This window comes from Chionomys nivalis, chromosome 21, assembly GCF_950005125.1.
Source record: "Chionomys nivalis chromosome 21, mChiNiv1.1, whole genome shotgun sequence".
Lineage (NCBI taxonomy): Eukaryota > Metazoa > Chordata > Mammalia > Rodentia > Cricetidae > Chionomys > Chionomys nivalis.
In genome coordinates, this window is record NC_080106.1 from 841,774 (window position 1) to 852,645 (window position 10,872).

The 10,872-nt window shown below is 44.4% G+C and overlaps 1 protein-coding gene across 1 annotated transcript; it reads right to left on the minus strand.

The window, feature by feature from the left end:
* Positions 1-4,446: 4,446 nt before the first annotated feature.
* On the minus strand, positions 4,447-7,101 carry Gjd4 (gap junction protein delta 4). The gene is made up of 2 exons (XM_057754435.1): positions 7,038-7,101; positions 4,447-5,468 (listed from the first exon to the last, which is right to left on the minus strand). Exons 1-2 carry the CDS (start codon positions 7,099-7,101, stop codon positions 4,447-4,449), a joined length of 1,086 nt encoding a protein of 361 aa, XP_057610418.1.
* Positions 7,102-10,872: the final 3,771 nt, after the last annotated feature.

A 10,872-nucleotide genomic window follows, 5' to 3' on the forward strand; every position in this document is an offset into this window, starting at 1 on the left:
AGGGCTACTTTTAAGAGATAAGTTCTGTAATGTTCACATTTTTGAGGATGGGCTCAATGAACAACTTCTTCTTACAAAATGAGATGCTGAGGACACTGGTCGATTGGAAACCACTGGCCCCTTACACACCAAGCCCCAGGACAACCCTTGAGACCACTAAAAAAGAAGGAACAAAAACTTAGATAAAGCAAGCTTTCTTAAAACGCAGAGAGTTACAGCAAAATGCTGCAGTCATATCCTGGGCTTGATACTCGCCATGCTGGAAAATTCTCCAAACCTCATGCGGGTAAATTGAATCTTATATGATGGAAGTGGCTGAGTTGAAGTACTTTAGGTTTAAAATGACTCACATACTCTTAAGATCAACGGGTGTTTATTCTGCATTGTGAGTTTTTAAGAGGTGGGACCTTATGGGAAAACCCTACACTATTGAAGACACCATCTCAAAAGGGATTACAGGGCATTGACCTTTGGCTCCCCCTGTTGACTGAAGGAGCCATAGTGCAGGCCTACACAGATGTTTCCGGGTTCATAAAGTCAGGGTGCAGCTGAAGTTCATCAGAACCCTACTGTAAAGCACTCATCAGCTCTGGTGAGAAGACTCAAGGCAGCAACCAAAGGTTCTAATCCCAGCTGGATTGTCGGTTACTTCCCTCATAAGATCAAGGCTTTCCCAGAGACTGCAGGACAATGTTGCTGCATTCTCTGCCTTGCCTGTTTCGCCACACACATGCATCTGGGTCTACTTTCACCGCAACCTCCCTCTCCACTATCAGATAGGGGTGCCCACCGCACTTGGAGTGAGAACCAGTTTGAGAAGTGAATGAAGCATATCCCTGGTGTCCCTCTTGCTCTCCTCCTGTGCCCTTCCTTCGTGTGACCTCTACCTTCTGCATCTTCTCTCAGATATTATGCTCTGTCTATGTTTGTTTGTTTATTCTGTCTTGCTTTGCTTTTTGGACACAGGGTTGTCTGTTTCCCAGGCTGGCTTTGAAACCACTGTATAGCAAACAATGACCTTGAATATTTTAGGGGAGATGATGGTTCATGAGTCTATGTATATGTGTGTATGTATGTAAGTGGAGGTCAGAAGTCAACAGTGGGAACCTTGCTCAATCACATTCTTTTGTTTGAGATAGGTTATGCTTGCTGCCTCTGAAGCCCCAGGAATCTTTCTGTCACCTTCACAGTGTCAGAATTATAGGCTCATACTGTCACACCTAGTCCTTATGACTCTGAACTTTGGATCTTTCTTCCTCTACCTCTCACATGCTAGGATTACAGAATGCACCCATATGCCCACAAGGGCAATCTCTTGTCTTGTCCAATGAACTCCTTCCTATGAAACTAGAATGTTCAATTTCCCACTATCCCCTAATTTCTCAGTTCCAAGTCCCCATCGTATTGTTGACTGAAATCAATCTAATAGAATTCCCAGATGGACTATAGATAATTCTTAAACCCTGATTTCTATGAGCAGAGAAGGTAAAGATGAAAAAGAAATGAAGGGGCAGCGATGTATCAATGTGGAGAAGTTCACGTGTTGTTTCAGTGCCTTTAACTATTGGATCTTAACTATGGTCCAAGAGTGGCCCCTGCTGGTGAGACTGAGAGCAACCAAAAACCAACAAACCTTACCAGTTCCAGGTAACACCTTCCTCCTCATTCAAATGTCATTTCACTTCTCGTCACTGTGTCCTCAGCTCTAGAGCCATCTCATGGGAGCACATGACTGAGTCCTTGTCCTGAGGCTCTATGGGTAATCAGGTGGGCTTCCCACATTCTCTCAGTAAAGTAGATGTCACCTGCTCCTGTTCTGTGAGCCCTGTGAAGATAGGGGGCAGTTTTCTGGGGCTGGAGGACTTGGGAGGCTCTGGACAGATGTGTCCTGGGACTTAGCTTCCTGACTGCTTGTGGCATATAGAGAGCTAGCTTCACGGAAAGGAACAGAAGTAGATCTCTGTGCAGAGCCAATGTTCCATAAATGCTGCTTTGTTAACTTGACTCCACAGATTTCAAAGTCTTGTTTGCTAGCCTACTGAGGAATATGTGTGTGTCTGTGTGGAGAAGTAGCTCTACCTGAGGCCTGCCCAGTGGCACACAGATGACCCACCAGGACCTTTCAGCCGAAGAGGCAGATGGTAACCAGAGATGTGATGGGGCACACTCTGACCCCTCTGGGGGAAGAAGGAGACCGTTTCTACTAAAATCCGGGTTTTATTCGGTGTTTGGATCAAAGATATGTCCTCCTGTACACCAGACAAGTGACACTGAGGTATACCCAATTGACGTTTGACTTTAATTTTCTCAATTCTCTATAAAATGATTTTCACCTAGGTTCAACTTATAAGGCTATGAAATCCTAGCATCTCATCTCTCTCTCTGGAACCAACAATAGAGCTGGAGATCAAGTTTAAACTTCTCCAAGAAAGGGATTGTTGTATGGATGTTGGGAGCAAGAAAATTACAAATACACACACACACAGGCACATACACAGACACACTCTCACACACGTACACACACACACACACTTGAAATTCAAAGAGGAGGGTGCCTGGCATCCACTTCATTCCTAGGAAAACAAACTTATGTCCCACACAGCCAGCAAGAGTCACCAGAGCCCTTCAAAGCCGGTCCTGGAGTGGGCATGGAGTGAGAGCCCCGGGGTTTGCACCAGAGTCCTGCAGTCCTCCCTTCCTTGCCATAATGTGCCACTTTTCTCATCTTCCCTGGAACTGAATCCACACCCAGGAAATTTGAGGGAAGTTCCCAGTGTCGATTGCTGCATCCGAGAGCAGGTTACTTACTAAGTGCATAAGTACAACCTTCCTTGGCTACCCACAGACTGCTTGATAACCCTGTTGATCCTTATAGGATCTCTTTTGCTTTGTCTCCACAGGCATCCAGCGCTACTTGTTGCTATAATAAAATACCAGAGATAACAAATACTGTGCTAGTCTGACATCTGAGTTCAATCTCTGAAATACACAGTAGAAAAAGAGAATTGACTCCATCCTCCAACCTCCACAAACACATGATCTCTCTCTCTCTCTCTCTCTCTCTCTCTCTCTCTCTCTCTTTCTCTCTCTCTCTCTCACACACACACACACACACACCATGTACATAATAATAAATAAGAATCTTTTTTGTTTTCAAGAGAGAGTTTCTCTGTATAACAGCTCCGACTATCCTCTAACTCGCTTTATATACCAGGCTGGCCTCGAACTCACTGCCTCTGCCTCCCAAGTTCTGGGATTAAAGGCGTGCCCACCACAGCCCTTTTAAAAGAAAAGAGACACAAGTTGGTGCACTGATCTGCCTCTCTGTGAATTCCTTGTTGTGTTATGAAGCAGCTAAAAGGACATCTCTAGTCTAACCTTGGAATTCTCAATCTCTGTGACTATAAAAGGTACATATCTTTGCTTTATAATTTTGTCTCTGGTATTTTGTTATAATGAGGAAGAGACCTGGTCAGTCATCCTCATCAACTTAAATCATGAAACTCAATAAGGACAAGTTCAATAGAACCGCCATATACGGGCTGCCATGTGTGCTTCAGTATTGCCAGGGCATAAATTTCATTCATTCGTTTTCATTCTGTTTTTATAGTAACACAGACTTTGTTAGCAAGATGGAAAGACTGCTTTCAACCCTTAGTATGTCAGTATGCCTGATGGTCATACTCTGGCAGAGTCTTCAGTTTGAAGAGCAACAAAGAACACTCTAGTCTAGGTCCCTCGTCACTCCAAGGAGAAAACGGAAGTCCAGACCAGTGAAGGGAGCTGGGGCGCAATGGTAGACAGTGAGATGAGAACTTTGATCCCTTGCGTAGAATATCGCCGTCTCTTGTGGCACCTGCCTCGTGGCTGAAGTGAGTGTTGCTTTTGTGGAACAAATCTCAGGTTCTGATCTCTCACTGTAGGATTTTGGCTTCATGGGCACAGCCTGCTCCTGTTGTGGGGGGCGCACCAGAGATAACCACTCAGACACAATTTATAGCCAACTGAGAGTCTTTATTACTGGCTGAGAATATACTTAGGTATTTCGTACCTAAGTGTAGCAATGAGTTTTTAGGGTAAAGTTTTAAAAGCAAAGTTTTAAAAACTTTTTTAAAAGTTTTAAAAATGCATCTTGGTGTTTTGTTCTGCAACCGCAGAGGGAGGTTTTGCTTAACCAAGCGAAGTGGATAGGTATAGGGGAGGCCTGCACAGGCAGGCAGTTTAACGGAAGATGTGTTTGCTGGGGCATCTTGACCTCAGGTTCCTAGAATAGTGTTGGGCAATTTTCCACGGGATTCTCCATCAAGGAGATCACATCTCTAGTTAAACCTAACATGGTCTCAGCAAGAACATGGATGAAGGGACTTCTGCACTGTCTTGCCCTGTCATAATGCAAAAAGCAGCACAGTGCTGGGGAAAGGGTCTGTAGGTTCTGTGTGACTGTCCTCACACCCACTCAGACTTTTTGGGTCTTAGGTGGGGGGCGCTGCCCGATGTGGCCAGCCGACCAGGAGCTAGAGGCTGGCTTGCTGAACAGTGCCGAACCAGGTGGCTCTGGGAGGCCAAGGGGAGCTCACTTGACCGGGTGTTTTTGCCCCCTAGATCCGAAGAAGTCTCTCTGTGGGATCTAAACTCATGCTCTGTGTGAGCCACCACCAACCTGTCGTCAGCTGAGGAAGTGGCCTCACCATAGTCTTGGTCTGAATGCTCCACCCATCCTGACACAATGACCTGACCAACGCGACTGTCGGCTGCCTGCCCTGCTGTGCACATGCTAAGGAACTCAGGCGCACCCTGCTCCTCCTGGCCGCCTTCGTGGTTTACCTGACCCTGGCTTTGACAACCCTGAGAGTCCTGTAAGAGACAAGGGGGGAGTGTGGGGACTCCGCAGACTGGTCTGGCTTCGCCCTTCACCCCTTGAGTGGTCCCTCGTGACCTCCGCAAGCTGCAAAGCAGGTCCGCCAGACTAAGCAGGAAGGATAGCGCGCTCATAGCCCACACGAACAGCATCAGGAGAGACTTCTCCGTGGGCCGCGACACGTAGCAGTCCACAGTCCCTGAGCAGGGCACACGCGAGCAAGAAATTCGGTTGGGCACAGAGAAGCCGAAGAGCAAGTAGTGCAGGGAAGCCAGTCCCGCCTCCAGCAGCGTGCGCAGCAGCAGATGCACCAGGTAGGCGGTGGACAGGTTGGGCACCCGGGGCCTGCAGGCTCCCTCCGCAACCAGCTTCGCACCGCGGTGCAGGGCGTAGGCGCCAAAAACTGCCGAAGGCAGGAGCAGCGCCAGGCTCTGCACTAGCCAGAACCGCAGCGGCGACACTGGGGAGAAGAAGTCGTAGCAAACGTTGGCACATCCTGGCTGCAAGGTGTTACAAACAAACCTCTCCTGTTCGTCCTGGTAGATAGGGGACCCTGCCAAGACCACCACCAGCATCCTCAGCAGAACCGCCACGACCAGCCAGAGCATGCCTAGGCAAGAGCAAGTGTCCAAGGATCAGTGTCCAAGGTACAGAAGGCTGCCTCCACACAGTAGCTTAACTACTACACCCTGGGAAGACAGTAACACAGAGAGAACAATAGGGTCAACTATTTACACACGCTCGCACGCGCGCACACACAACTATTTACACACATGCACGCATACACACACTGGTGGTAGCAAGGATCAAAATCAGAACCCTGTCGCTTGCTATGCTAGGAAAGTTCTCTGCCGTTGAATCCCTCCACCACCCCTTGAGGGTGATTACTTCCTAAACCTTTGCTGTGCTGGGTACAGCCCTGAATGATTTGTAAAATGTTTCCAGTGAGCAGATCTGAAACAGCAACATGGCCTGGGCTGTAAGATCCAGAGAGCATTTTGACTGAGCAAATCTATATGGTTCGATCTCACCCTTCTCAGGGATTAATCTTTTTAAAGGACAGCATATTCCCCCATTGTGCTGAGCAAATAGAAAGTGGTAATTCGAGTGTCTCCCTTATTTATGATATCAGCCTATACGGTCCCTATCATCATAGGGCCTGTAGCTATCGTGACTTTGGGTTCTTGAAAATGAATTTCTTTAAGAATGTTGCCTTTTCTAGTCTTTCCAGATTCCTTTCCTCTTAATCCAGTCACTATTAATGACACTAACAAAAACTGTGAATAAACAGAAGAAAAGAGAAATAACTATCATTTATAAAGGCAGTCAAGCCCAGAGAGAAGCATCATGAGGCGATGAAGTTATGGGCTTAACCTTTCAATACCAGGATTACGTATTCTAATTATACAAAATAAGTGTGAAAGAAAAACCTATCAACTTCACATTAGGAAATCTTAACCTTTTCTCCATCCCTTTTTCAGATCCCATGCCTCTCTGAAACTGACTTGTTCAGATCGGTCTCAGGTATCTTTATTATTCTTTTGTTAAAAGAATAGTTAGGGCTATATATGGTTATGCAAGACTGCAACCCGGCACTTGGAAAGCTCTGGTAGGAGTTCATGGCCAGTCTGAGCTATAAAGAAAACTGGGAAGAGAGAATGAATATATCACAAGGGGCAGGGGACATAGCTCAGTGTTTGAGCACCTTGCCTTAGTGTATCAGCACTCATGGATGAGGCCCTGAGTTCTAACCCCAAGACTACAAACAACTAAATTAAACTTGGGATATGTGTTAGAGTGCTAAGAGAAATTAGTAATATTTATAATATAATTTCCAAAATAAAACCTCAAAAGGTAGATGGGGAGGCACAACAGAAGCATTACTTTCTCATTTATTATACCTGATTCTGCCTTCAAATTCAGAACTCAAATCCTGAGAGAGCAGATCTTTCCTGAGACTGATGCTGACCCCACACATCCTCCTCCAGTGTTGATGGGAGCAAGGTATGACCCTGTGAAGTTAGCTAGAATTCCCATGCCAACAGTGATATGCTGACCTTCCCTGGGAGTGGGCCAGACAAACTGAAAATTGAAATCAACTTTTTTAAAGGGACTCAATTTGATTAAGACAACAAAACCAGAACAAGATTTAGGGTTTTTTTTCCCCTCCAAGACTCACCCACAATGGTCATGTTGCAGTTTAAGGTGATAATGAGGAACCCCAACAAGTCCAAGTTCTCCATGGTTGCTGAAAGAGGCCTGCGTATTCCAAGAATGTTTAAAGAAAAATCAATGGTTTTTTTTTCTACATCAGACTTTCAGGTGATGACCAAGTTGTGGAAAAAAGATGTGCTCCCAGGCCTGGGCGGTCAGGTCTCCTGTCTCCACACTGAGATGCTTGGCCCGAAGCTGCTTGCCAATGAGACACTCCTGACAACTGTGGGGCCCAGAAGCAGGAGTCATCTCTCTGTGTGGCTATTCTTACCCTCACAGGACATTCCAGTCTTGTAGCTGTGCTTGGATGTCTCCATCAGAAAAGCCAGGCACTTTAGGATATAATAGAAGCTACTACTTTTAGCCCAAGAAAGAAAACTTCTGTTAATTAGCCAATGAACTTTTTCTATTACTGGAGTTGGGAAAATGGCTCAGTTGGTAAAATGTTTCCTGCACAAGTATGAGGACCTGAGCTCGAACCCCAGCACCCACATAAAATGCCAAGCATGATGGTGCATGCTTTTAATCTAAGCGTTGAGGAGGCAGACACGTGCAGTTACTGGAGCTCACTGGTTGGCAAGCCTCACTTAATTGGTGAGCCCCAGGTCTTAATGAGAAATGCTGTCTCAAAAGTCAAGATGAGCAGCACCTGAGGCTGACATCCAAGGTTGATGTCTGTGATAGTTTGGGTGGTAATAGCCCCCCAAAGTTCCTGTGATTTATATATTTGGACCCTAGTTGGTGGAACTGTTTGGGAAGGATTAGGAGGTGTGGTCTTGTTGGAGCAGGTGTCTCAATGCAGGTAGGCTTTGGGGCTTCAAAAGCCTTTGCCATTTCCCATTAGTTTTCCATCTCTGCTTTCTGCCTGTGAATCAGAACGTAAGCTCTCAGCTATGGTTCCAGCAGCATGCCTGCCTGCCTGCCTGCTGCCCTGCTTCTTGACATGATGGTCATAGATTCTAGTTCTCTGGAACTGTGGGCCCCCAGGCAAATACTTTCTTTTATAAGTTTCCTTGGTCATGGTGTTTCATCATGACAATAGGAAAGACAATGGCAGACATCCATGTGCATGCACATATGTGCACACATTTGTATGTACATGGCATCTATGCACACATGAACACACAAAGCCATTTCCTCCTTCAAAACATGTCCACAGCCAGTTGTGAAGGAAGTCCTAAAATGATCATTTTGCCCTTTCTACAGTATAACCAGCACCAGCTCCTAATGGTTAACACTCTGGACTCTGAATTCAGCCATCCGAGTTCCTACCTTGGTGAAACCTGTTCTCTGAGGAAGAGACCTGGTCAGTCACTCTCATCAACTCAGACTATGAAACCCAATACAAATGGGTTGTCCATGCATGCTTCAGCATTGCCAGGGGCATGTTATACTTCATGAAGTATAACCACTACCACCACCACCACAGCCTACAAGGATCTTGGCCTTATTGCTAATTCCTGCACCACTGAGGTAAGCACAGATCCGCACCTCAGTGTGGGTGTCAGGTCTAGACTATGACTTGGGCCATCTTCATCAGCAAAACCCCAAAAGTCCCCTACCTGTCAGTGAAGTCATTGTATCTCTCCCCACAGTCTCATCTCTGCAATGAGAAGACTCAGTTTAGGGTTTTGATCCTACTGCATGTACTGACTTTATGGGAGCCTAGCCTGATTGGATGCTCACCTTCCTAGACATGGATGGAGGGGGGAGGACCTTGGACTTCCCACAGGGCAGGGAACCCTGACTGCTCTTCGGACTGGATAGGGAGGGGGAGGAGAGAGGGCGTAGGGGAAGGGAAATGGGAGTCGGGGAGGAGGCGGAAATTTTTAATAAAATAAATAAATAAATAAATAAATAAGAGAAGACTCAGTTTATATATATAGTCCCACAGTGCAAGTATCAAGTAAACAAGAATGTCTTTTTTGTCTATGTAAGCTGCTCTTGATGGTGTTCTTAAAATAGAAAAACCCAAAAAGTTTATTATTGAGATTTTCTGTGGGACAGAACTGAGGTTCCAGTTTCCCAGAAAGCAAAAATGACTCTAGCTGTGGAGAGAAAAAAAGACAATGAGGACAGAAGTGGACTTGAAGAGAAAAAAGTAAAAGGGACAAGGGTGGATGAGAGGCAGGCTAGCTGCTTAGAAGGCAGTGCAGAAGGAGAAACATGGTTGAGAAGCAGCCTAAAGGCCTTCTGTCAAGACCTCGTGATGCTTGACGGTTTGACAATTAGCTTAGGCTTGTCCCACTAACTTGTATAATTTAAATCAACTAGCCTCTATTAATCTGAATTCCACCATGTGGCTCAGTTACCTCTGCTCTGTTCTGTATGTCAAACTTCTTCAGAGTCTCCTGGCATCTTCCTGGCATAATCTACATGCCTAGATTCCTCCTCTTCCTCTCTCTCTCCAGAAATCCCACCTCTCTCTCTTGTCTAACTATTGGCCATTCAGCTCTTTATTAAACTAATCACAATGACACATCTTCACACAGTATACAAATTTCCCACAACAAGCAGTAGTTAAAAATCTCCCAAATTAAAAAAAAAAAAAGCCCTGTGCTAGATGGATGTAGAGTAGAATTCTATTACATGTTCTAAGAAGTAATAGCAATACTACTCAAATTATTCCATAAAATAGAAAAGAAAGCAACTCTTCCAAAATTCTTTCTGTGGCACTAGTATTATCTTGATACTGATAAAGACCCAATAAAATATATTATAGGCCACTCTCTGCTGAACACAAATACAGAAACTCTTTTTTTATTTTATTTTATTTTTTTATTTTATTTTCGAGACAGGGTTTCTCTGTAGCTTTTGGTTCCTGTCCTGGAACTAGCTCTTGTAGACCAGGCTGGCCTCGAACTCACAGAGATCCACCTGCCTATGCCTCCCGAGTGCTGGGATTAAAGGCACGCGCCACCACTGCCCAGCCAGAAACTCTTAATAAAACATGTGTAAGCTGAATTCAAGAGCACATCAAGAAGATTGTTTACCATGTTCAAATTGGTTTAATCTCAGAGATACAGAAATGTTCAACACAACTTATGTAGATCAATAAATATAATCTACCACATCAATAGACTCAATCACAGATGATGATCTTAGTAAATGCAGAAAAAGCTTTTGTCAAAATCCAGCATCCTTTTATAATAAAATTCCAGGAGACTTTCGGGATATGGGAGATAAAATTCATCACAATAAATATATATATATCCTACACCCAGCATCATATCAAATGGAGAAAAATTGGAAGACTTTTCATTAATATGAAGAAAAAGACAGCATGCCAACTCTCTCCATTCCTGCTCAGTAAAGTACAAGAAATCTTATCCAGAACAGTAAAACACATGAAGGAAACACAAGGCTACAAATGGAAAAGGGAGAAGTCAAGGTATTGTTATTTGCAGGTGATATGATTCTATATATAAAATACCTTAAAAGTTCCCCCCAAAAAAACTCCTACAACTAATAAACACATTGTGTAAAGTAGTAGAAAATTAACACAAAAATCAGTAACCAGATTATTTACCAACAACCACCAAATCAAAAAATAATCTGGGAAAACATCTCATTTACAATAGTTTCAAAAATCTTGGAGTAAATTTAACTAAGGAAGTCAAATACTTGTATAATATTTAAGACACTAAGAGAGAACTTGAAAAGGATATCCAAAGATGGAAAGACCTCCCATGCTCATGGATTGGTAGGCGTAATACTGTGAAAATTGCCATCCAACCAAAACCAATCTACATATTCAACACAATTTCCATCAAAATTCCAATGCAACTCTTAACAGAATT

Coding starts and splice junctions, on each gene's coding strand:
- Gjd4 (XM_057754435.1), bottom strand. CDS start 7,101: ATGGAGAACTTGGACTTGTTGGGGTTCCTCATTATCACCTTAAACTGC. Junction 5,469..7,037: donor CTGCAACATGACCATTGTGG/GTGAGTCTTGGA, acceptor GCTCTTGCCTAG/GCATGCTCTGGCTGGTCGTG.